The sequence below is a fragment of the Egretta garzetta genome, unplaced genomic scaffold, assembly GCF_000687185.1.
Source record: "Egretta garzetta isolate BGI_Z169 unplaced genomic scaffold, ASM68718v1 scaffold87, whole genome shotgun sequence".
Taxonomy (NCBI): domain Eukaryota; kingdom Metazoa; phylum Chordata; class Aves; order Pelecaniformes; family Ardeidae; genus Egretta; species Egretta garzetta.
Window position 1 is genome coordinate 397,533 of NW_009260286.1, and position 26,545 is coordinate 424,077.

Sequence of the window (26,545 nt, forward strand, 5' to 3'; positions counted from 1 at the left end):
AAACAGTATTTGCTGATCAGTATCTTTCACATTGTTTCTTTAAGTACCATTGGAATTTTGGGACTGTGCTTTTTTTGTTTATGTTTTTATTTGTCCTTCCTTTTCCCTCCTACCACCTGTTTCCTTTTGATATAATTTTTTGTGGTCCAGCAGGAAAATACCTCTGATAAACTGAGGTGTAAAAAGTAATACTCATAACTCATTTCGCATGCTTCTCAACCTTCGTAAGTCAAACTGGACTTTATGCTGCTGTGAATAGAATTAAGTTTTGTGTCCCTGCACTTAGGTGTGGTGGAGACTAGGGTAGACATGAATGGGTTGAGTGAGGTCAAGGGTAAAACAGTCACTGGTGCTAAGTTCTGCTGCATCTTCTCTGCTAAAATTAGTCTGTCTCAAGATCAGTGGTCTGAAGTTTTTTGAATTAGGCGGAACCCTGGTCATCACAGTGCAATTAAAAACTACTTGAATGCAACCTGACTCTTAACCTTGTGTGCAGCATAGATACGGAAACTGGGGACTTGGATATCAACAAGTGTAGATAAAGATACTAAGCTGAATTAGACCTTGCAAAGAAAGTATCAGAACTTGTTCTCCTATCTAAAAGAAGGAAGAAGAAAGAAATTCTAAGACAAGGACAAATATTTTCGGTGTCCTTACTTATAAATTAATTTTTCCTTTCACTTTTCAGTGAGGACAGTAGCGTCAGTTGATACAGAGCAAAATTCATATGCTCAAGTCAGAGGGGCTTATAGCTTCCACTGTCACACCCTGCAAAAAATTTTATTTCCAATTGTGTGTGCCATATTGTTATATGTTTCCTTTAGTCCTAACAAGCCAGAAGTAGCGCTATAGGATTGTGGGATACAAAGTGTCTTAGTCATATTTAATTATGAGGATAGTATGATTCAGATGGAAGATGTAAGAGGAAATTTTGGAAGGAAGAAATAATTAGGCGTGGAGGTAAATGTTAAATGGTAAATGGAACTAGGTTTTAACAAAGGAAGGTTGCACCTTATGCTTTCTTTAGTAACTGAATTTTGTAGACAAAGTGTAACATCCCATGTTTGGACTTCATTAGAGAAATAACTGTCTAAAATGGAGAGAAAATGCAAATTTTAAACTAGGATGTTGTAATAATGATATTCTTTATGGATTTTTATCTTGAGACCAATCTTAGTTGTTATTACTTATGGCAACATCATCAGTAAAAAAGCAAATGTATGCTGGTTAAATTGGTTGATGACACAAATTTAGGAGTAATTTTCCAGCCAGAATTACACAGTATGAACTGCATATCATTGGTTAAATTTCATCACATTTATGTTGTGCTGTCTTCAAGTAGCTTTTTAGTCATACTATTATGGGCTAGAAGAATTTTTGCTGTATGCTGGGAACTCAGCAGTTGGCCATGACTAAGGAGGAAGACAACTGGATGTATTAGATGATCACGTAATAATTACGTGATTTGAGGGAAAGGAAATGCATCCTAAAATGTGGTGGGTGAAATAAGTACTGTGTGCTGTTGCATAAGGTGAGATACCTTGTGGGCTATAGGGTAGAATTCGGGTTATCTGTTTAGGAGGGAAAAAAACCCCAGGAAATGTAATAGATGCAGAGTTAAGCTTCAGTGTTATCCAGGGGAAATTAATTAAGTGTTGAGAAAGACTAAAGAGATTGGCTTTTTTAACCTACCAAAATAAAAGCTTACTGTCTTTTTTATTTCATTGTATTTACTTTTACAGTAAATAAATTGGCTTTTTTTTTTTTTCTTATTAGGAAGATAAACATTAAGGAGGGAAAATAACTTGAAGTACCACGTTAGCTTAAGGTTAAATAGAGATGAATCAGCTGTTGGTGCAGTTGGTCTGGAAGTGGGGACGGTTCCATCAGCAGTGGTGTTCTGGACCATGGTCAAGGAAAAAGTTTGATCGCCTTAAGGCAGAGCTTGCATTTTAGGAAGGAATTAATGTATTAGAGTTTCTTGGAGTAGCAGCAGTCTGGACATGGTGACCTTGGAAGTCCCTTCAATCCTATGGTCCTAAAATGTAAAAAGTGAGCTAAATAAAAAAAATCGATAATAACCTAGTGAAGATTAGTGTTAGATCTTCATCCATTAACTTACTTTAAGCCTATAGCTGCTTTGTCTTGCTAAGATTTTACTTTGTTAGTATCTTGTTAGCTTTTATAAGGTAAGATTACACTGAGTGAGGAACACAGGATGGTTTTTATCTGGAATAATAAAACTATAATGCAAGCTGCTTTATTCGTTTTGGATGTCATTGAGACTTCCTGATGGTTTTTCTTCAAAGCATATAAAAACCTAAACAAACAAACACAAGAAGATCTACAAATACTTCCCTAAAATGGAGCCAGAGAACTGAAGGCTTAGCTGAAGGGACTCAGAAACATAAATCTGTCACATGGCTGAGCTTCAAAGGGCTTTCACTGTTAGAATTTTCATTTCCTTGAAGGTTTAGCTCCAAAAGTTTGGGAATTGTATTACTCTGATAAACCACTTCATGTGGTTGTTGCAATTTAGGGTTGATGGGCATTGTGTGAAGTGGTGCCATCTTAACATCTAAACTCTGTGTTGCCTGTGATCATCGTAGCCACTTTGAACAGGCCATAGATGATATTAATTGGTATTGGCAGAATGAGTTCAGGTTTAGTCCACTAATTATAATGGCAAGAATAAACATGTTTTTAGACATCGTGGTCTGTCAAATGTATTTATATAATGCTGTGTTACTTTAATGAGGAATCTTGTATATTCAGGCTTTTCAATATACTGCATCAGTTCTTTAGGACATCTGTTGTTTTTCCTACAATGGAACAGTAACCTTAAATCATAACTGAGATAGCTGGGAGGGGTGAAACCCTGGAAAGCTGAATGAATGTCAGCATTCATGGGACTAGCGTTCTTACCAGGTACCTTCAGAGAAGACATTTTAATAACTTAAAGCATTTGTAGTTTAATTGGATGTAAAGTTCTCTGTGGACAAGTCTCAAGAACAGGCAAAATTAACTGAATATCAAGAGCTGTCTTAGTGCTCTTTATTAAAGTAATTAGTTTAAAAGTTATATATATATATATAAAAGTATATATATATATATAAAAAAAAATAACACTTGGTATATTTTAAAGCATGTACCAACATTTTCCTCTGCATTTCTTCTCATAACCATAATTTTGTGTTTATCTGTGATCTCTGCAGTACAGTTTTTGTTTCTTTAGGCAGCATGTATTTCCTGACAGTCATGGTTTCACTGTTATCGAAGAACTCTGATACTTGTGTAACAGTATGGAAAATAATACACTTATATTTTCTTAAGAGCTACAAGTAAAATGTGCTGTGCAACAAATGATAGGGCTTTCATATCACTATTTCACAAGAAATCTTCAAGCTTGGGGGAAAAAAATATAGGTGCAAGTTAATGTACAAACTGTTTCTGATATAGATATGTGGGTTGGAAGGCCAGCAGAATTACTCTTCTTATTTCTTCCATTCTCCATATTCAGACAAGATTAAGAGCTACATGGTCAGCATTTTTTAACCTAACCTGAAGATAAATCCACATCCGCTAGGCTCACCTTTCTGGAAATCATCTGCTCTGCTGTTGCCAGGTTCTGTTACACTCGAGGCTCTGGAAAAACCTAGGATTAGACACAGAGTAAGGATACCTGGGAAAAAGATGGCCGAAGAGACAACGTGGCTCCTGTGTTACGGGAAACTAAATGGATTAGAGCGGTTTGCTTTAGTTTAGAGAAGAGACAGCTGTGTTGAGGACATGATAGAAATCTGTAAAGCCATAGTAGTACAGAAGAAGCTAACAAGGGAAGAGCATTCACTGTTTTTTCGTGACTGAAAAGGCAAGCAATACCTAGTGAAATTATTGAGCTTAAGGCACGCAGAAGAAAATGGGTTGGTTCCTTGGTTGGTTTGTTTGTTGGTTTCACATAATGAACAACTCAGTTTTTGGGACTTACTGTCTCAAGATGCTTTGGAACCAAAAGTTCCAAATTCATGGAATCAAAACTCGGGGAGGAGAGATCTATGCCATGGCTGTTAAATGCTTTTTTTTTTTTTTTTTAATCTTTTATGCTTTTGTGGCTGAAGAACTCTGCCAAATTGCTGATTTCTGATTGTTGAGAAACTGTAATACTTGGGGAAGAACTCTGTTCCTAATTCTACTTCCGAAGTGACCCTATGAGACACTTTGGAGGCAGGATTAGGGACTATGGTATAAACCGATACCAAAAGTCTTAGGAACGTAAGTGAGACAATTTTTAATTTATTATATTTAAAATCAAACTCTCTAGTGTGCTGGGAAAGTAGTTTGTATATATACTGGAGATAGTTGGCAGGTTCTGCTAATTTGTAATTTAACATTATAAGGAGGACTGTTTAAGCAAACTCTCTTATTCTTGCTTTTGTTACCTTTTGTGTCTTCTTCCAGCTTTCCCTCCATGTTTTCTTTCTCTCAGGACTAAAAATTACAAAGAGGAGGGTAACAAGAATGGTCAAAGATACAGAGCAGCTTCCGTATGAGGAATAATTACACTGACTTGGACATTTTAGCTTTGAAAACAAACGGTGGGGATGGTGGATACAGTAGATGTCACCTTCTCAAGGTCTTTTGTTATTCTGTAGGCAAGGGAATGGTAATTAATCTCTGATAACACAAGAATTAACCAGTATCGAATGAAAATACCATTGGCAGATATCAAACTGAGCACTTTGCACAGTGTCAAATAAACAGTGAAAGTTGAACAGTGAAAGTGAAACAGTGAGTTGAGGTTGTTCAGACTGGGGAAGAGAAGGCTGCGGGGAGACCTTATTGCAGCCTTTCCATACTTAAAGGGGGCCCATACGAAAGATGGGGACCATCTTTTTAGTAGGGCCAGCTGTGACAGGACAAGGGGTAATGGTTTTAAACTAAACCAGGGTAGGTTTAGACTAGATATAAGGAAGAAATTCTTTACAATGAGGGTGGTGAAACACTGGAATGGTTTGCCCAGAGAGGTAGTGGAGGCCCCATCCCTGGAAACATTCAAGGCCAGGTTGGATGGGGCTCTGAGCAACCTGATCTGGTTAAAGGTGTCCCTGCTCCCTACAGGGGGGTTGGACTAGATGACCTCTAAAGGTCCCTTCCAACCCAAAACATTCTATGAGTCCTGGTGGATGACAAGCTGACCATGAGCCAGCAGTGTGCCCTTGTTGCAAGAAGGCCAATGGCATCCTGGAGCACATTAAGAGGAGGGTGGCCAGCAGGGCGAGGGAGGTTCTCCTTCCCCTCTACTCGGCCCTAGTGAGTACCTGGAGTACTGTGTCCAGTTCTGGGCTCCCCAGCTCAAGGAAGATGAGGAACTCCTAGAGACAGTTCAGAGGAGAGCAAAAAAGATGATGAGGGGACTGGAGCATCTCCCCTATGAGCAAAGGCTGAGGGAGCTGGCCTTGTTCAGCCTGAAGAAGAGAAGACTGAGAGGGGATCTCATCAACACGTACAAATATCTTAAGGGTGGATGTCACAAGGATGGAGTCAGACTCTTCTCAGTGGTGCCCAGCGACAGGACAAGGGGCAATGGACACAAAATGAAACATAAGAGGTTTCAGTTGAACATGCGGAAGAACTTTGAGGGTGACAGAGCCCTGGAACAGGCTGCCCAGGGGGGTTGTGGAGTCTCCTTCTCTGGAGATATTCAAAGCCCGCCTGGATGATGTCCTGTGCAACCTGCTCTAGGTGACCCTGCTTTAGCAGGAGGGTTGGAGTGGATGGTCTCCAGAGGTCCCTTCCAACCCTTGCCATTCTGTGAAAGCTGTAGGAAGCTGTGGATGCCAAAGGGTTACTTGGATCCCATAAGCGATTAAGAGAGAGGTGGATTTTTCCTCCATTAATGAGGTACCACCTCTGGTTCAGTAGCTACACTGGGGGCTGAGAAGACATCTTGGGGAAGTACCACTACGTGCTTGCCTCAGCCTGTCACTCTGTGCCGGGAGCTTAGCCAGGTCAGTAGTTGGTCTGAGCTGGCAGGGTTGTTACTGTGTTTTGTTTCTTAAATCATCTCCTAATTTAATTTTATTCCACAGATCATTCGGGAAATGCCTCTTCATTTTCCTTCTCTCCCACCCTTCCTGTGTAACTTTTTTTTTTTTTCTTTAATTTGGTGGTTCTTCTCTTTTCCTCTTCCCTTTCAAGTCTGTATCCCAGTTCTCCATTGTAAATATAGCCCATCACCCTTCCTCCTGGTCCCAGACTTCCTCCTCAAGTCTGAGAACCCGGAAATGTCGTTTTTACTCTAATGGCCAGACAATGACGAGAACTACAAAAATTACTGAAAAGGATCTAATATTCCTTGCACAGCCTTCTGCTCTGATTTTATGGCAGCGTATGTTTTTGTAGGAGAATCATTTCCTTTACTCCACCTAATTTCAAGGTTCATTTTGCATCCACTTGCCTGGTATTTTTACTGCCTGCATTTCTCCCTGTTCGCAAAGATTTACTAGCTGCTGCAGATAGAAACTCACCTGCATCTTATTAGTTTCGCTGCATTCCACAGAGATTTGCTAGACAATAATTAAACAAATTATCCTTTTGTAAATTTTTAATTAAGTTGTAGTGGTGTTTTTGTGAATGCTGGTGAGCCGTAGCAGCGTAAAAAATCCATTAGCAGAATTAGAGAAGTTTAGTCTGAGCTCTGATGGGCTTTTTCCTCAAACACGGTGACCAAAAAGTTTATTTTTCTCATTGAAGGCTTTGATGCTATACAGGTTGACAGGAGTTTACTCAAAAAAGCTTCTGACTTGGCCTAAAATGAAGGGGAAGCATATCCTTCATCTTCTATGTCACGCTGGGAAGGAAGGCTGTGGAATCTGTCAGCTGGAAGTGTGCTTACCTTAACAACAAATGGAGGCAGGTCTTGCAGATGGTAGGGGAGAATTTGGCAAAGATGCTGATTTTATTCCTTGATAATATTGCTTATTTTGAACTTTTCATACCTTCTGTTGGAACGATTCTTCTTGGTGTGAGTTGTTTCTTCGCTCTTTTTTTCCATCTCTAAAATCCATCCGAAAGTATTAATTGCAGGAGAAGGGACGTGATCGTCCCCCTGTACTCAGTGCTGGTGAGGCCACACCTCGAATGCTGGGTTCAGTTTTGGGCCCCTCACTATGAGAAGGACATTGAGGTGCTGGAGCGGCAACGATGCTGGTGAGGGGTCCGGAGCACAAGGCTGATGGGGGGCAGCTGAGGGAATTGGGGTTGTTCAGCCTGGAGAAGAGGAGGCTGAGGGGAGACTTTATCGCTGTCTACAGCTGCCTGAAAGGAGGCTGTAACGAGGTGGGTGTTGGTCTCTTCTGCCAGGTAACAAGTGATATGACGAGAGGAAATGGTTTCAAGTTGCACTAGGGGAAGTTTAAATTGGATATTGGGAAAAATTTCTTCCCCAAAAGGGTTGTCAAGCATTGGAATGGGCTGCCCAGGGAGGTGGTTGAGTCCCCATCCCTGGAGGTATTTAAAAGACAGGTAGATGCGGTGCTTAGGGCCATGGTCTGGTGGTGGACTTGGCAGTGTTAGGTTTATGGTTGGACTTGATGATCTTAAAGGTCTATTCCAACCTAAATGATGCTGTGATTCTGGGCAAAGACACGGCTATGTCACTGGAGAGAAGAATGGCCTTGTTTCATGTGCTGCATCAGTGTTAGTAACTCAACAGCTACAGGTGATTTCAGTGGCATTGTTTTTTCCAGAATTAGGCAGAAAATACTTTTGTATTTATTGCTGATATTGAATCTAGATAGGGAAAGTTAAATTAGCTTTCAGGAATAAATCATGAGTTTACCAACATTGTAGGTTACGGTAATTGCACTTTTTGATGAGAAATAGAAAACTTGTTTCATTAAAACTTCAGAAAATACTATTGAGTTGTCACAAATTCTGCAGAAAACTAATGTAAAAGGTAGCATGCTGATGTGCAGCTGAGAGTACTGTCATGTTTATATACGTTTCCTAATGTATTTTTTTACATTAGTGGAGCTCTAACAAAACTTTAAAAAAAGATTTTTTTATTTACACATCTTCAAGTAAAGTGGCTGTAATTTGCTATGTCTTTGTTTTGCTTTTTTTTTTTTTAGTATCTTGCTTGTTTGGTGTGTTGTTTCATATTTCAGCTTGGAAATAATTTAATTAAAAAGGAGCTTCTGAAAATGGCTAGCCATAATGAGCTAAAAGTGATTTTTATAAAAGATAGAAATACTATCCTGCTACTCTAAACTGATCGTTTAAGTGCTTTGCAATCATCAAGTAACCCTGTAAAATTCAGAAAGTGAGTGGATTTTTACTGTTAGCATGGACTAGACTATTACATATCTCTAAATTGGTTTAGGGATATAGTAATTCTAAAAGCAAGGATTATGTTTCTACATTGAGATCATTGCATGGCACAGAAATTTTAATGTTCTTCCTTTACAAATAGATTTTGTGTATCCAAGTGGGGGGATGCCAATGACCGTATCATCATGTGGAGTTGTGCTCCTGTTTTGTAGGAGCAGGTGGTTAATTTAAATGAGCCCAATATTTGATTTTAGTGAACTGCTGAATGTAAGGATTCCCAATACACCCAAAATGTCTAGAAATCCTTTGCATAATATAGAGAATATGAATTGTACCCTAAAATAGAATGTGTCTGCTGCTGCTTTGTCCACATTTGTGTAAGCATGCTCTTCAACTAAGCTTTTCTTGGCCAAATCTATGTATCTCTGCCCTTGCCTGATACTATTTAACAGCCTGTCTGCAGGTAACAGTTTTGGATAGCACGTCAGAGACACTTGAAAAATCTTTAAAAATTCTCTTGGCTTCAGTGGGCACAATTCTTGTAATTTTGGTGACAAGACAAAATTGAAGGAGAAACACATTTCCCTCTGTTTAACATGCTTTAGCTACAGGTTAAAGAAGCTGCTGAAGTTGCTGTTAAGCATAGATATACAGTTGCCGCAGTGTTGCTTAATATGCTGAGAGCCTCCATGAAGCATTTCTAGTAGGACAAGTAGTAGCGGGATTAACGCATGCGTCATGAAAGGGGGTGGTAAGTAGCTCCTGCCATGGCCCGAGAACATGGCAGCTGGGAATAGGAGGTGCGTTCCTCAAGGACGAGCCGGGGGTACTTTGGGATGGACCCAAAGCCACCATTGTAGGAGTTCATAACATGTTTGCACACCCAAATAAGATTAAGTGCTTATTATCAGTCAACTTTTTCTCCTATGTTTGATATGAAGAATCAACAACAAAGGAGAGAAGCAAATATTGAAAATAGCAGTAACACAGATAAGGAATCTGGAAATTCGGGCTAATGGTAAAATGTTCTGTGTATTTTCAGACTCCTGGAGTGTTTACTCACCGCTGAGGAAAAATTAGAAATGCGATTCAACATCTCAGTTGGGAGCATTAAATCCGATCTGTAATAAATAACTCTGTGGTAAACTTATCTGCAAACACAGACAAGAGCAAACTGGGATTATTAGATTTATCCCAATATGTCTTAGACCAAACAACTCTCTCAAGGCTCCTAATGGGAGACAGTAATGCGATTGCTGGTTGTATTATGGAAAACCCCTTGTTATGCAACTTGAGGCACGCTGCTGCATGCCTGTGTTGAAATTTCCCCGTCTTCAAACGTGGGGATAAATATTTATTTAGGGTCATTATGAAGCTTAATGCCAGTTTTTTGGATGGTTAAAAAGGTGGTGGTATAATCATGCATTCTCGTGACTTCTGTGTATGAAGAATGTTCTTTCAATTTAGGTTTATTATCATTGTGGAGTTAATTAACTTTGTAGGTTATAGGAGCATAGTTTGTATTAGAGAAAAACAAGCAACGCCTATCAGTGAAAACCACATACAGTTCTTTGGAGAATGTGAGAAATTTCTTAAGATTTTCCACAAGTGAAGAGTTGCCTGTGTCCTTTTCACTAACAGGACAACTAAAGGTACAACTACCTTTTGCCTGTGGGTAGTACTAACCAGCGGCTGAGGTCTTGCAAAGCATTTTCAGGTCTATTTACCTTTTTTTCTAGGATTGTGCTTTCTTTTCTCCCTTCTTTCTCAATTGCAGCTACCCATTCCAAGGAAAGAACAGTGTTTGTTTCTCATGTTGGCAGCCCATCAAAGCAAGTCCTTTATTTTCTTCAGAAGATTATCTGTCTGATGCAGTGTTGTAAAGGCATTTCTGGAGCTGTCCTACCAAATGCTCTGATCCTGCCACAAACAGACCCTCGTGCTCTCTTGTAGAAAGATGTCTTTTATTTAAAATCAGTTTAAAGGAACAGAAAATGTTGTTTAATCCTCAGCATTCCAACACTAACAAATTGAGTGCTACCACATTGATTTATGTATTAATACCTGTTACATGAAGCTGAGGTCGGTATGTGTTTTGTCATCTTTAGAGAAGGCTTGAAGGCACGTTAAAGTAATGATGTGTAGCACCGTGGTTTTTTGTCTGGGTCTTTTGTCAGTCTGCATGGACTTTCTGTGTGGGTGGAATCCATGTGTGACTTTGAACTCTTGAACATGTTGTTGAGCTGTGGAACAGGCAAGTAAAGGAGCTTTCTCTGTTGGTTTCTCCCAAGCTTTCTGAGATGTCTAATATAGAAATGTGTTTTTACTTTATAAGCGGGATCTCCAAGTTCAGCATTTCTTGAGTTTTGATTCCTAAAAATGCAGTGCAGTCAAGTATAGGGTTAGCTTCATCTAGGTGGGTCTTGCTTAAGGTATCAAGTTGTGAGATTGCCAAGTAACCTCTTCTGAAGAATAATAATTTCATGAGGTGTTTTCTTGTCAGAGAGATTGTATTTTTCTTTTTCCTCCAAGATTATACCATCTACAGTTGAGAAAACATAACTTGTCTCACGAAAATTTCCAGAAAACTTAAGCTAAGTCAGAAAAGTAGTAACATAATATTCATTGGCTGCAGCAAAGCCTGTCATGAGAACATGTAGTGGCAACTGTCTTTTGATTTCTGATGCTAAACTGATTTTTAAAAGTATTGTAGTTCACTGCTACTTGGTGCCAGCTCAGGATCTCTGGAGTGCCAATCACTGCTCCATGAAGGAGATGTGTGCCTCTTGCCCCATCCTGTGATCAGAGAGGTCTGTGAAGAGAAGGTGCCTGCAGTTTGTTTTCGTGATTCGTGTATGTCTTGCCATGAGTAAGGACTGGGGCTGTGAGGAAGGAAGAAAAACAGTGGCGTTTCTGGGCAAAAAGTGTTCTCTTTGGCTGCATCTGGCTTGTGGGCAAGACGTTTCTCAGCCCAGGGATTGAAGGCTTGTTAGTGCAAAAAGCCATTGAGCTAAGCCAGGTAAATTTAGATGACATTTCTTGGATGGCAGATGTTTCTGTTTGATTCTTCCTTCAGCTTTGTCCTTCCAAGAAGAGGACTAGTCTTCCCTTTGTCACAGTTCCAGGTGCCCAAAACTTGGTTGTTTGTAAACCAGGCAGTGTAATTTTTCTCAGCAGTGATGCCGAGTGGCCAGTTTTACTACTGGTGGTAGATTTGGGAGACAACCATAATATTCATGAGGATTGTAGCGTGTTTTGGTGGTGATTGCACAGGAGAATTGAGTTTCAAACTAATTTTGTCTGTGGTAAGTCTTTATTGTGATAGTCTCGGTTGTGCTACAAGTAAACATGGCAATTACTTTGCAGAATGGCTTTGTGACACGGCTTGTGGAAATGCCAAGGCCTTGTGATCCCCGATGTTCAAAGTGTTAATTTCAGATAGACCAATGAGGTATTTTTGCTCGGTATTTTGAGGGATCTTAATTTTAATGACACTTTATGTGTATACATTTTTCTTTTCTTACTTGTATCTCCAAATGGTAACATCAAAAGAGTCATGAGCACCTGGGTAAGCTGAAAATAAGCACTTGCAATGCTTTCACCTTCCCTCTTGTGCTGTGCTCTTCATTTTGTTTCTGTTGCATCTTTGGGTAGGAGTTGGAAAAAACAGTGAAGCCTTTAAATAACAAGTGTTGGGTGGGGCTTAAATGCCCACACTCCAGATCCCTACCATAAGTATTGGGCAGTTTTTTAATTTTTTTTTTTTTTTTTTTAAAAAAAAACATTTTCATTGTCCAGTGGTTGGGCAACAGTTGTATTCATAAAACAGTGACCTGTTCTAGTTCAGGCTGCTGAAAACAGCAGGCACTCTCTCTTAAATAACTTTAGGTTAAAACTCGGTTTTCTAGGACCTTGTTCAGTTATAGCCAAGCAACAAAAATCTCACTATCAACCTGGGAGAGCTGTGCTCACTTGGATATACGCTGTTACCTAGATTCCTGCTAAAAAAAGTCCCCATTACTTTCTAGGCTTAGCTTGTAAGGAATCACGACTTTGTTTGGATGATGCCTTGCTTTTGTCCCCCACCACTTATCTCATTTCTGGTTGGAATTTAGTACATGTTTTCATTCAACCTTCTGAACTAAAAGGTGCTCTGATATCTCCTTTTAAACATCTTAAATTGTAAGGTATTGTTGAATGTTGATAGGTCTTGAGAGATGTGGCTAAAATTGTGTGAACAGAATGTGTTTTCATTTAATTTATATTTACACAATATGTACATTTCTATATATTTACTTTTAAGCAAAACAGTCAAATTATGTGGGAGGAGGTCTGCTTTTGGTTTTAAGGTCTATTACATTATTTTCTTCAATATGTATAAAAAACCTCAGTAGATGAGAGTGTATCTTTATGGAATTTGCCACCAGAAAAAAGATTTTCAGTCTCTGTCCTCAGGGTAAGGTGAAATCTGAAATCTTTCATACCTTTGAAAATAAATCATTAGCAGGTTGGCCTTCTCAGGATATATATTTAGTTTCCTGAAATACTCACATGATGTCATTTTGATAACACGTGTGTTCATAGTTATCACTTTGCTGTGACAGTAGCTGCTTGCAGTGGCTCACTAGGACTGCGCTATAGAAGCACTTGTTGCTATAATAATGTTGGTTACAGCCAAAGATTGTTTTGAATTAAATTTCTACTTGCAAGAAACCTGTCATGGAGATGGCTGCTGAAGAAACGCTTTTGCATGTTTAATTTGGGAATGAATGAACTATGCTAGCAGCGTAATTTTAATGGTAGAGTGTGCATCTGAAGGCCTTTTGTTATGGCTGCACTGGTGGGGCTTTGGGTTTTTTTTTTTTCCTTTTTTTAGGCTATGATCAGTGATGTGAAGTGCACAGTCATAAGAGTCAGCAAAGCTGGAGCTGGGGTGCAATGATCCGTGATCGCAGTTCTCTGAGCAAACGGGCACAAAATATTCGGTGTGCAAAACCCAGCAAGATTCTTGGGGTGTGTTAATGAAGTAAAAAATGAGAATGAAGAGGGAATGCTAATCTTGAAACACTTCTTGAGTGAGGTGTTAATGTTAATTGAATGAGAAGTTCATGTTAATCATCGTACAGCTGCAGGTGTGAGTCTGGTGATTCGTTCAACTGCAGAATTTTAACGCATTCAAACCAATGCCATGTAGAACTCTGAATTTCGTAGTTTGAGAGGAAACACCGTTACTGGGTTTAATTCAAAGGGATGTTTTGCTAAATATATTAGAAGAGTTTCAAGGTTGATTGCCATCTTCTTGCTTACTTTGTGACGTATAAATAGTAAATCATGCATTTCAGTACGCAACAGAAGTTCCCTCACAATGTAAATTGGATTCTTTAGAGAAGCTGTGGTGGTGCCAGTAACTTCACCCAAGGAATTTTTACTGTGTTTTTAACACTTCACAGCCACTGGCTACATGAATGTGTTGTGATGGTCTTAATCTTTCTGTCATTGATTATAAAAGGTGAGGAGTGTTCACAGAATCACAGAATGGCAAGGGTTGGAAGGGACCTCAGGAGATCATCCACTCCAACCCCCCTGCAGGGTCACCCAGAGCAGGTTGCACAGGACATCGTCCAGGCAGGCTTTGAATACCTCCAGAGAAGGAGACTCCACAACCCCCCTGGGCAGCCTGTTCCAGGGCTCTGTCACCCTCAAAGTTCTTCCACATGTTCAACTGAAACCTCTTATGTTTCAGTTTGTGTCCATTGCCCCTTGTCCTGTTGCTGGGCACCACTGAGAAGAGTCTGACTCCATCCTTGTGACATCCACCCTTAAGATATTTGTACGTGTTGATGAGATCCCCTCTCAGTCTTCCCTTCTTCTGGCTAAACAAGCCCAGCTCCCTCAGCCTTTGCTCATAGGGGGGATGCTCCAGTCCCCTCATCATCTTTTTTGCTGTCCTCTGGACTCTCTCTAGGAGTTGCTCATCCTTCTTGAACTGGGGAGCGCAGAACTGGACACGGTACTCCAGGTGGGGTCTCACCAGGGCAGAGTAGAGGGGGAGGAGAACCTCCCTCGCCCTGCTGGCCACCCTCCTCTTAATGCATCCCAGGATACCATTGGTGTTGTAGCTACCTGCTTCAGAAGGGGATCAAAACATGGTATTTCATATAATGAAAATGTGATGTTGCTAGTATTTTATTCTCCGTATATGAAAAAACTGGTCAAGTTTTCTGAAGTTGCTGCTGACAGTTTTAGGAGCACTCTTCGTCTTGTCAAGATAATTTCTATAAGCATTAACCACATTATTCACTTTCCATTTGTATATTAAAAATAACATTTTAAAAATATTTGAGTGCCGTTCTAATTTCTGCCATTGGGCATAAGTTGTCCTCATTTGTGTATCATGCCAATACTTGTACTGTCCATCAACTTGTAGGCATCTGATTTAGATTCATTTAAATTTGATGTCTAATCTAGATTTATTTAGCCTCCTTTAATTAGAAGAGAGAAATAAGGGGGGTCCTTGAAGTGCAGTTTTGCATGCAGCCTACGAGAAAACCTTTCATTGGGGCCATACTGAAAAAAAACCCCAAAACCAGTAGATCCTGAAGAGAGGGAAGCAAAACTCTGAATTCAGGTGCTTAGAGGTTGTATCCTAATGCCTTCCCAACTTGTTTGTCATTCATATCTCCGGTGAGTTTCTGTTTTATTTCGGTTTTTTAACTATTTATATTTCTCTGTTAGCAGTAGGGGTAGAGAGAATTCAAGTTGTAGATATGAAAGGAGAACGATGGTCTTAACAGGACGTCCTTAAGAAGAGACATTAGGTCTTTTTGGAAGATGTGTTTGCAGATACGGATAAACACAGACAAGAGGTGATTAACATCGCTAATACCTGTGTATAGGCATGTATGTCAGCTTGCAGTCTGCTGGCTTTGTTACTACTTTTGGAAAAAACCAGTTCAAAGAGCTGTTGAAATTTTGTAGGTTCAGAGCTTTGAAATTAGGTTTATGTAGGAAAATAGGAAGCATTTCATAGCAACTTCTTTGAGTGCTGTGGTGTTTAAAGCAACTTGTTAATATCTTATTAGAAGGATTATTTATTCCCTTGACTGTCTTTTAGTGAGCAATACCAATACTTGGAAGAACAGATTAACAGTTCTTTGGAAGTGGTGATGCTGAGTAGAGTGCATTTTTAAAGGTGATTTCTTAAGTAATAACCTTTTAATGCTGTTTTGGGGGTTGCCATTCAGAATTTCTGCTACTTCTTGCGTTTACTGATTTGAAAAATTATAATTTTGTCACGAGCTTTCCGACTAAAACTTCCTCCAACTTAAAAACCAAAACCAACCCAAATTATTTCTGGCAAACTGCTTTTCCTGCAAAGGACGCAGCACCCTGGCCTTTACGCAGCAGGTTGGAGCGTTTCTGAAAGTCGCTCTGGTTCTGCCTGCTACATCAGCACAGCTCTCTAAACATCAGTAATCCCTGCAATTTCTCTTTGTTACTTTGAGGCTCTAATATTTTATGGCTTTTTTTTTTTTTTTTTTTAGCATTGAAAAATGGTAAGTTGAAATTGTATGCCGTTTAAAAAAAACCCCAGAACCCAGAGTGTTACTCCTTTGTCAGACAAACCCAGCATATTTTTGTTAGCAGTCCCAATTTTAGTTCAGGAGTGTTGGCAAAATGAAGCATGAGTCTTTTTGGCAGCTGTAGGGTGTTAGCCCTCGGTATGAGAACCTTTAAGTGACATTGAATCCCACTTCTGGTGAACCAGAGGAGTATTTGGTTCACACAGGGTCTGGCGGGCCACGTGCATCCTGCGCGGGGTTGCGAACAATCAGCAGCCACAGGAAACTGCTTTGCACCAGCTTTGAAGGGTGACAGAGCTCGTTGAAAAGCCGAGTGTAAAGCAATCGAGCGGAGGAATTGTCTCAGCTAGTGCTTTTGCACATCTGGGAAGCAGGTTTGTGTTTCATAAGGGCCTTGCCAAACTGGTAGGAGCTGGGTGTGTCTAGATCTAACTTTGTCTCCTGAGAAGCCAAGCTTTTATTTTGCAAGCAACGTGCTTTATTTTTAGAAGTCTTCAACCTGTTTGTTTGTTCAGTGGTTTTGTTATTTATTTTTTTTTAGGTGGTCCAAACATATGGGCCATCACCTCTGAAGAGCGGGCCAAGCATGACAAGCAGTTTGATAGTCTTAAACCCACGGGAGGCTACATTACAGGTTGGTTTGAGATTCTACATTACACATTAACTTCTGCGTACACGCAAGTATCTTTGTAAAACAGTTTGAAACTACATTCTATCTCTAGCTCTTTGTTGGGTGACTAATAACTATACTCTTTGGGCAAACAGCCATGGGTTATTACTAAACTTCTACAAGCTTTGGGTTAAAGCCTGGCACAGGAATGCTCTTTTTATTAACCCTGTCACTTCTGCAGCTAGTGCTGTGCTGTCATTCTGTCTAATTTCACAAACCAGAGAGTATCAGGCAATCTGTGGTTAGATGGGAGGCTGCCAAGGAGCACTTAGAGTTGCTATTGTGGCAAGTGACGCCAGAGACAGCCGAAGTGGCTCTCCTCTGTCTGATCAGTGTTAGAGAATACTGTGCTGTTAGATATCTTTGTTCTGGGGGAGGAGGCAGGGAGAGAGTTGCTGACAGCTTGTCCTTGTTAATGACTGCCTGAAATTTATTAACCCTTGGGCCTCCAGCGAGTTCTGGATAAGTTAATGGCATTTTGCAATGGCCTGCTGTTGGTTCCAGTTGCATTCAGCTGCTTCTCCTCTGAAACAAGTGGGTAGTGTTGCTGTGCACCTCAGAACTTGGAGGTTTTAAATTTAAGAATCTGCTCGTGACATCAGGAAAAGGCTGGATTTCACTTGCAAAGATGACTTAATTGAAGAATATCCTGTTCTTTGTGTGTGGGTGGGCACACAAGACCAGCCCTGATCATTCCTACCCTCCTAACTACCTGCTAATGCCCTGTCTGGTGACTCCACTGCCACTGCTTTTTCTCATTTTGGTCCAAAAAAGATTGAGGAAAGAGCGGGAAGTTGTCTGTGTGCAACAGGCACATCTTCTGGCTAAGTGATAGGTAACTCCTGCTTTGGCCAAACAACTCTGGGAGGTTGGTGTTTACTTTACCACCAGCTGAAAAGTATGTGAGTCCCAGGGACTACCTTCAGGCCACATCTGGGCTCTTACCTGCACGTACATCTGCAGGCTTCATTATTTATTCAGCAAGTGCTTGAAATGAAAGGCTATGTATGAATATAAGGGAAGAAAGAGATGAAAGAATAACCTGAAGTCTTAGCTTTAAGCATCTGTAATTTGCTCATAGATAAGCATAAACGCCGCTGTCTGTGTTTTATTACGAGTTTGTTTAACAGTGCAATCAGTACCAGTTCATGTGGAACTTAGTATGGAATTGCACCACAGTTCCCATTCCTTTCCTGAAATACTGAAATAGTGGATATTCTCTGATGGAACAGAATATTATTTCGGAAACGATATTTTACCAGTTTTTCTAGAGAGGTAGCACTGGCTAAAGTTAGATTGGATGAAGGAGAAGGAAACAAATAGCATGCATATCCCTTCCTGTAAAAGTAATTGGGTCAGGACTAAATTTTCAGTCATTTTTACTTCTTTAAATCTTGCATCTATTAAACTGTTGGCAGCTGTTGATTTGTGACATGTTAAAGCTTTTTATAGCTATTCAAAATCATTTCTCAGAGCAAAGATTCAGGATTACAGAATACGTGGGCATCTGACAATCACTGTCACCAGGGAAGGAGTTGGGTGGTGCAAAACTGGAAAGCTTGGCATCCAGCATGCTGCTTCCTTTTGAAAATCTGTCCCACATCAGAATGCTGAGGTCTTCTGAAGGTCTATGTCTGTAGTGTAAAAGTCTGTCTGTCTGTCTTGTTTATCATAGGTGATCAAGCACGTACCTTTTTTTTGCAATCAGGTCTACCAGCTTCAATCCTTGCTGAAATATGGTAAGGTATTCTTTACTTTTTTTTTTTTTTTTTTAAGGTGTGAGATGTGTAGCATTCAAATACTACTTTGGTATGTTGTGTTGTCTCAAAGAGGCTTTCAGCAGTCCAAGCAGGAGTGTTGTCTGAATCATTGTTCTTATTTTATTATAGAGGAAGGATCGAGCCCATATGTATACCAACACTTAATTAAAAAGCAGTATCTTTTTAATCTTTCTTATGATGTTATGAGTTCAAATTGGACCATATTGAACACAGTCTTTTTAAACTACAGTAAGTGCTTGAAACAAAAAGCGATGATAAATTGCAAAGCTTTCATAGAGGGAAGTGCCTGTTGGACTGCCACAAAGGTCATTTGTAAGCTTTGTCTTTTTATTTTAAATAATAGTATGGAAAAAGAGGTAAAAAATAACACTTTGAATAATAATACAGAAAAAGAGGTAAATAATGGGTTAATGAATTCCTGGAGATACCCAACTGAATTATGTTTGAAATATTCATAACCACTAAAAAATTACAACAAGATTAAGTGTGGGAAAAATTACATGCTACTAAACTGGGAGTGGAAAATACACCGAAAGTAGAAGACAGGAAAAAATCTAAAGCCACAGAAAATGTTAGGAGAAGGTCAGTTATAATACACTGTAAGATACGAATTAATGCTGTAGTACAGGAACTGGAAAAAGTGCTGTTCTTTGCAGCATAGATGGGGTGGTTACAACACTTGAGACAGACGTTTTCTCTGTAACTCGGGCTTCACTGGAATACTGTGTTCATTTGGGGGTACTTGGTTGTTATCAAGATGTACACATGCTAAAAGGCGCAGAGTGGAGGCTCCTAATAATGAAGAACAATTCACTTGTGAAAGAATATTAAAGAAACTAACTCACTAAATGCAAAGTTAGTTTCTTCTTCAGACACTTAAAGTGCCTAGAAAAGAGTGGTAAGGGAATTTCTGTGTAGGGCCTTGGGGTTTTATACCAAATAGTAACAGAATGAAAGGAAAAATGTAGCTTAATATTAAGTCTGACCTTTCTTTTTCTCCTGATTTTATTTACATTCCTGTGTCTGGTCCTCACATGTTTAAATTTTAATTAGATTAGATTAATAAGATTTTATATTTTCTGTCTAGCCAGCAATTTTGTCTGTTTATGTATGTGCTGTTGCATATATTTCCCATTGTATTCAAGTTTATTTGCAAAAGTGTCTTCCTTTGACACTGGATTAAAAAACGCCACTATTTGTGAATTAATGCAGTTTTCATAGTGGTATACAGTGCCTTTAGCAGGTTTCTGCATCCTCCTGTTTCAGATTCTTGGATTAATTCCTTACATTACCAGACATTAATTTATAATCATTAATCTGGCTAGTAGCATAGAAAGAAGCATAGCAGAGGCATATCTGTAGCAACACGTGTATCCACTGAGCAGGCGACTACTGCTTTTCTGAGTGTCTTCCTACTTACTCAGGCGTTAAGTATTTAATGTACAGCAACTTTAAAGTCTGTAGAAGACTACCAAATGAATTATACTTAATACAGCTAGATGAACATTATGTTTGGAAGTCCAGGTTGACCTTCAATGTCTGTAGGTTGGCAAACTAGAAAAATTAAGATTTGCAAACTTCCGAGGGTTTGAATGTTGTAAAAAAACCCAAACAAACAAAAAACCCGAAGTCTACAAATGGTTGCAATAAGTTTGTTGTTTTCTTGTACAAAAGCAGTAAATAAATTTGATAGAAAAGCTTCTCATTATGTGAAAAAGTTAACTTTATGTTTCTTCCTTGTGGGCTTTTTTAATTTAAGTTTTATTTTATTTTTAAGGACACTATCAGACCTGAACAAGGATGGAAAAATGGACCAACAAGAGTTCTCTATAGCCATGAAACTCATCAAGCTGAAACTGCAAGGACAGCACTTGCCTGCAGTTCTCCCTCCTGTCATGAAACAAACCCCAGTATTTTCACCTCTAATGTCAGCTCGCTTTGGTACTTATGAATATATAATTACTTAGTGTTCAGAGGTAAACCGACACGGTTAATTGCAGCCAAATACAAGCATTAATCTGACCACAACAGCTGAGTGAATCAGTAAAAAAACCCCAAGGATATTCTGATTTAGGAAACTCTCAAAGTCGCCTTTCTTGACATTTTTGGTAATTTCATTCTTTGAAGATATTTAATAATAAAGAAAAACCTTCTACTGAATTTTGACGTGAGGTCCAAGAAGGCCATTCTCATTTGCCATCTGACTTGCAGGCTGTCATCTTGTACTGTGAAGGCCTTTTTTTGTCTCCCTCCTACTCATTCACCTATTTATACTCCAGGTTTCTAAAGTTAAACTAAGTAAAGGTCAAAGTTTTGGTCGAACGCTTATTTTAAATATTTTTTTCAAAATCAATCAGATTATCTATTTTGGTTATATGATCAATTGAGTATCATTATTTTAACTTTTTTGCCTTTTCTGACAGTGTTTTGGGATTCAGTGCGTGCCTGTTGTTACTTTGTTGGTTTGTAGAACAAAATATACGTTGATGACTTCAGCTGTATTACAAAATTAGTGCATACTGCTATGCTGAAATTAAATGTATGCACATATTAATTACATACTTGATTTAAAATATCAGCCCATTGGTAAATCTTGTGTGTTTGTATACAAGTTCCTGCATTTATAGATAGCTGTGGTGGGCATACGATTACTTCCTATTAACCTTCCATCACAGCATCTGCATACTGTTGTATTCCAAAAGATTCTGCCAGTATTTCAAGTGCCCTTATTCGCTTCAGGCAACGGCCTTAAAGAAACCATTTTCTAGGCATGGATCCCTAAGTGTGGTCTTTTCACCTGTATAGGTTCTTCCAAGGCTGAGGCTTGGAAGAGACTTAATTCAGAAATGGTATCAGCTTTTTCCTGTAGAGGATTGTCACAACTTTCAAGTTGCATTGTAATTCTCTCTCAGGGGCCAGATGTGGAAAGGCTTGTTGAAGAGCTAGTTATAGCTGCAGTTATAGAAAACTAGGGCTTACTCTTTTGTGAAATACTAGCTAAATCTACCTTGAGACTTAATTGCTTGTAAGAAGCTTTTTTTTAAAAAAAGAATTTGTGTTCTTCAGTATGTTTTCCTCTGTGAGCTGTCTTATCTAAACTTCAGAGAAAAAGTAAGTATTATACACAAGCATCTATTTTAGCTCATTGTACCTCTGGATGCAGGTTGCATTGTGTAGTTTCTGCCTAGCATAATAGAGCCAATTTCTTGCTGGAGCCTCTGCAGTATTAAATCATGAATTGTTGGTTTTTGCTCTAGGAATGGGTAGCATGCCAAATCTGTCCATGCCAACGTCTATGTCTACGATCACGCCATTAGCTCCCATGCCTCTGACCTCCATGACTTCCATTCCTCCTTTGGTTATCTCTGCTCCCCTGGTGCCTTCTGTCAGTACCTCCTCATTGCCAAATGGAACATCCAGCCTTCTGCAGCCTTTGTCCGTACCTTTCTCTTCAAGTAAGTATAGTACAGTGCAGTACTCACTTGCAGAATTGTGAATCTTACTTTCTCTATGGCTGATTTCAGCCAGGAATGCTAATACTTGCATGTGATATACTGGTGTGTTTTTTTTTTTTCATTTTTTTTTTTTTCCAAAGTTCACATTTGTCGAATGTTTTCCAACTAGTTAATCTTAACAAGGCACTGATTCGATTTTCTTACTTCTACCAAAGCCTTGAGTGTTTACTACAAAGCATTGCTTTATACCCAGTTGCTTTACAGTTTGTTTTGTTTTGTTTTGTTTGTTTGTTTCAGCGCTGCCTCATACTGGTTCTTTAGGTCCCATGGCAGGAGGGTTTGGTGGTACTAGTATGCAGAAGGCACAGTCACTAATCGATTTAGGATCTAGCAGGTATGAAAGTTAAGTTTAAAATTATTATATCTTAAACTTGAGTAGTATGCCTTCCAAAACTTGTGAAGCATTTCTATTTTCAAAGTATGTTCATTAAAAATTAGTCTATCTAGTATGACCTACCAAGTCTGAAAATAGATTGTTCTGATATGCACAATAAATAATATTTTCAGTAAATCTGACAAAACTATCTGAAGTAGGTGAGATGTTCAAATGAGTGAAAACAGTGCCAAAAAGAAGGGAATGCCCCTCATTAGTAAACAGAAGTAAAACTTAACAAGTGGTTATAAAAGCAATGTTTATGGATTGATGTTCTCGTTCATTATAGGGGACACCATGCAATTAACAGGCATGTAAGGATAGTATTTGTTATAAATATTTATGTGTCTGTTTTATGAATAATAGAAGATTATGAATCTTTGTCATCAGCTGCTCTATTTCACTGACTTTAAAGCTTCGCCACAGACAAAGCGAGGGACTAGGCTTATCCTTCCAACTGGGCATTCAGGGAACAGTCTCCCAAAAGACAATCCAGAGGGCATCTCAGCCCCAGCTCAGTTCCAGAAGGTGATTGCACCTCTTTGCTGCTGATAAAGGCTTCTAGGATGAACGCATGTCTAACTTTGGGCTCCTCATACAGGCAGACATCTGATGCTAGCAGATGTTTGATAAGATGATCGCAGGCATGGTGTGTGCCTGTAATAATCTTTTTTTTGGTTTTTTGGTTTGTTTTTTTTATCAGAAAGCTTTGTTTTGCTGGTGGCGTAGTGATGCAGAGTAGGTCTTCTTCAGTATTACTGTTGACAGCATTTTCACCATCATGTTACCTAATTCCATGCAAAGGATGTCTATCCAGCATCGTGCCCGAAAGGTTTTGTTTATAACAGCATTCTTCACTTTATTGCCTTGGATAGCACTGCAAATAGTTTTTTACTTGACAGAGTAGGGGATTACTTTAAACAAGGCAGGCTGGATGCACCTGGTTTTGTCTGATCTTCAAAGATGGGACACTGAAAATGCTGGGAGCTGCAGGTAGAAGTTATATAGGTATAACTAAACACTCAGTGCTATTCTGCAGAAGCTGAATGAGTTGGAGAAACTCCATTCAGCCTGTCACTGTCATTAATAGAAAGAGGTAGAGGTGGAATATAGTGGCTTTAGCAGCTTTAGAAGCTGCTTTTGGTTGTGAGTTTATCAGATAAATTTTTATGCTCATGTTTATTCATTTGCATACTAAAGTTACTTAGACATCTGTCCAATGCTTCACAGCCATTGTAAACATTCCTGTGAAATTTGAGATGTTTTCCTACGGTTTCCTATATTATTCTGCAATTGTGGACCAATGAATTATGTAGCATAAGTGCCTGTGCTACCAAGGGATCGGGATCTCGAATTTGTTTCCTTTTAAATGTGTGTCCCTACCTTCACATCATATTAGTGATGAAAACATTTATAGCAAGTTAGCAGAGTTGTGGAAGTTGTTTCAAGTTACCAGAAGATGCTATGTATCGTCTATTCCAATGCCCATTTATTAAGCCAAGCAACTTAGAATTCTTTCTCTCTATTTTTTTTTTAATTCTGTTACAGTTCAAATTGCTCCTCTAGTGCTTCACTAGCTGGAAATTCACCAAAGATTGCATCGTCAGATTGGGCAGTTCCTCAGGCCTCCAGATTAAAATACAGACAGAAATTTAACAGTCTTGATAAAAGTATGAGTGGATATTTATCAGGTGAGTATGGCATTTGATACGGAGGGGGAAAACCAGCAGTGTTTTCTGCCTCTGGAATGTCGCAGGATGAGGAATGGAATCCCGGCTTGGGATTTGACTTCCATATGAAATAAAAGCTGAAATTGTTGTTCCAGTCAGCCAAGAAAGGGAAATGGGTATCAGTTTGTTGGCTCGGGCTCTGTGTTTCCCCTGGAGGGGCCTGAGGAGGCAGCAGTCTCCCCAGGTAGACTGGGGAAGCTACAGTAGCAGTTGAGGGGATGAAAAGAGTGGCAGTGGTGGGATCTAACTAGAAGAGCCTGAGAACTGTAAGGCTGGAGAAGTTAGCTTGATGAAGTCGTTAGTCATTTTTCAAGCATCACGCTTTGGACTGAGACTCTCTTCTTATGACTCTGATCTAGATCTGATCTAGTTAGCAGTGTCCCTGCTCACTGCAGGGGGGTTGGACTAGATGACCTCTAGGGGTCCCTTCCAACCCAAAACATTCTATGATTCTATGACTGTAAAACGGGGGATATCTCACGATCATTTCTGTGCCGTGTGCTTCTATGTGTATATATATTATAATTGCTTAGATGTTTTGGCTTTATCTTTTCAAAGAAAGCAGTTCAGGAAAGATACTCCAGTACTGCAGCTGTTGATTGGAATTTTTCAAAAGAAATTGAAGAGTCATTCCTTGTTGACTTTCAGTGACGTTTTTGCTGTGCCACAGCATTATAGTGGTTTCGAAAGACTTCACGCAAAGTTTAATGCAAGAGTAGAGTTTTATGAAAGTTCTTATAAAACTGGATTACTCCCTGTACTGCAACGAGTAGAGTGCTGGCCAGGCAGTTGGTAGATAGAAAGTCGGTGTGTATGCCTGTAGCTTGCTAGATTTCCCATTTTGAACAAGCCCTTACCAAGCCTCTGCCTTGGTTTCCTAGCCTACAAAAAAGGAGGACAGTTCTCTCTTTCAGGAAAGGCACTCAATGCTTTTTACCTCCTTCAGTTGATTTTGGGCTGAAGGTTTCATTGACCTGCCTAGAAAGGTATATGGTTCTTTGCTATCAAAGGAAAGCTGACCGCTTTCCAGCATGCTAGCTCAAGCTTTAAGTAGACAGCTGTGCTTTTGTAACAGCTGTGGGGATTACCCTAAATACCCATTTTTCATGTCAGTTTTTCTGTTAGGTGCTCTGAGTGAAAAGTACACAAGAATACTTATATCTTTATTGTGTTCAGGTTGTAATGCCTGTTGTTAAACCTGGAAGTAATGCCAACTGTCAGCCACTGATGAAAATGGATTAGATTAATATTAAAAATAAACATGCCCCAGTTAATGACCCATTTTCTTCTACATGTGAGTCTTTATTCAAAGTATTTATTTTTATTAACATTTTTTACACTTTCACTAAGGTTTTCAAGCAAGGAATGCCCTTCTGCAATCAAATCTTTCACAGACTCAGTTGGCTACTATTTGGTAAGTTTAGAATATGAATTCAATATGTTCATGGTATTAAGAGAGGAAATATACTTTATTTAATACGAAATGTTGACGGGACACTGTAGATCTAAAATAATAAACTGAAACTAAGCCACTTCTGAAAATAGTTTGTTCATTAGTACATTTCAAAAGACACCTTGACACAATAGAATTATTTTTTTCACTCTTTGTGTGTGTTTGTTAAACTTCATATAATAGTACAGATAACTTCAATTTCCGATTCAGTGATGCACTAGTCTAGCTGAGATGAGGGTTTATTAATTTTAAAAATAGGATTCTGAAATCAAGCTTGATAGTTTTAAAATATGGAGAAAGATTAAAAATGGAGTAACTCTTCAGATTTTTAGAGTTTTACTGTGGTTCCAATAAAGATATCTGCATATTACATATTTGTTAGGACTTGCCTTTACTGTGCTGATGGAAATGGTTACAGTTGTCTGAAGGGTTGAATAATCTGCCTTCACCCTGCTAGATATGGTAGTTTGGATTATGCCTTCAGGCATAACTTGGATGTTATACATAAAATGTAGTGTCAAGGTAGAATTCACAATAGCTTGGCACTTTACATGTCTTTCTGAGTTCCCTTTCTTCCCGTTTATCCCAGGGCAGTCATTTGTTTTTCTCTAGCAGCAGCAAGCTGAAATATTCCTTATATTCGTTCAGCTTCTTTGGTTGCATGCCATAAAAATGGACTGTCAGATTGTATTCCTCAGTTCTGGAGTATGGGGAAATAAAGCAGGTATATAGTGACTGTGTTCCTCCTGGGTGCTTAGCCTGAAGATACTTGTAGCCAATGTGAGTACGTCTGTGTACCCATGTAGATGATTAGCAGCCTAAGTTTCAGTTTTGCCCAAAGTAAGGAATTACCAGTATTTCTACTTGGATACCATATTCCTGGTAATTACTGTAATAATGGTACTGTTATGTGTGAATAGTGCTGGTCTGTGAGCATAATAAAAATCTTATTTCATCATCTCCTGCTTTTGTTTTTCACTGCGGGGTGTGTGTGCAATGGTTTTTTGTTTATTTTGTTGTTTCCTTTTTGGTTTTAGTGGGTTTTTTTAACTGCTTTTTCTTTTTAACAGTCATTTTATCAAGCCTTTCTCTGAAGTGCAGTCTAAGGA

The 26,545-nt window shown here is 39.1% G+C and overlaps 1 protein-coding gene across 8 annotated transcripts in view; it reads left to right on the forward strand.

Moving 5' to 3' along the window:
- Positions 1–26,545, forward strand: part of ITSN2 (intersectin 2) — a 90,127-nt gene that overhangs the window by 17,519 nt on the left and 46,063 nt on the right. For all 8 annotated transcript variants that reach the window (XR_004842478.1, XM_035897949.1, XM_035897944.1 and 5 more), the window contains exons 3-9: positions 16,456–16,548; positions 18,260–18,323; positions 20,143–20,306; positions 21,623–21,820; positions 22,118–22,214; positions 23,802–23,944; positions 25,334–25,397. Coding sequence is in view for 7 of the 8 variants with exons in the window: in XM_035897949.1 (XP_035753842.1) it covers positions 16,456–16,548; positions 18,260–18,323; positions 20,143–20,306; positions 21,623–21,820; positions 22,118–22,214; positions 23,802–23,944; positions 25,334–25,397 (823 nt within the window). In the remaining variant the exon portion in view is untranslated. The remainder of the gene's footprint in view (positions 1–16,455; positions 16,549–18,259; positions 18,324–20,142; positions 20,307–21,622; positions 21,821–22,117; positions 22,215–23,801; positions 23,945–25,333; positions 25,398–26,545) is intronic.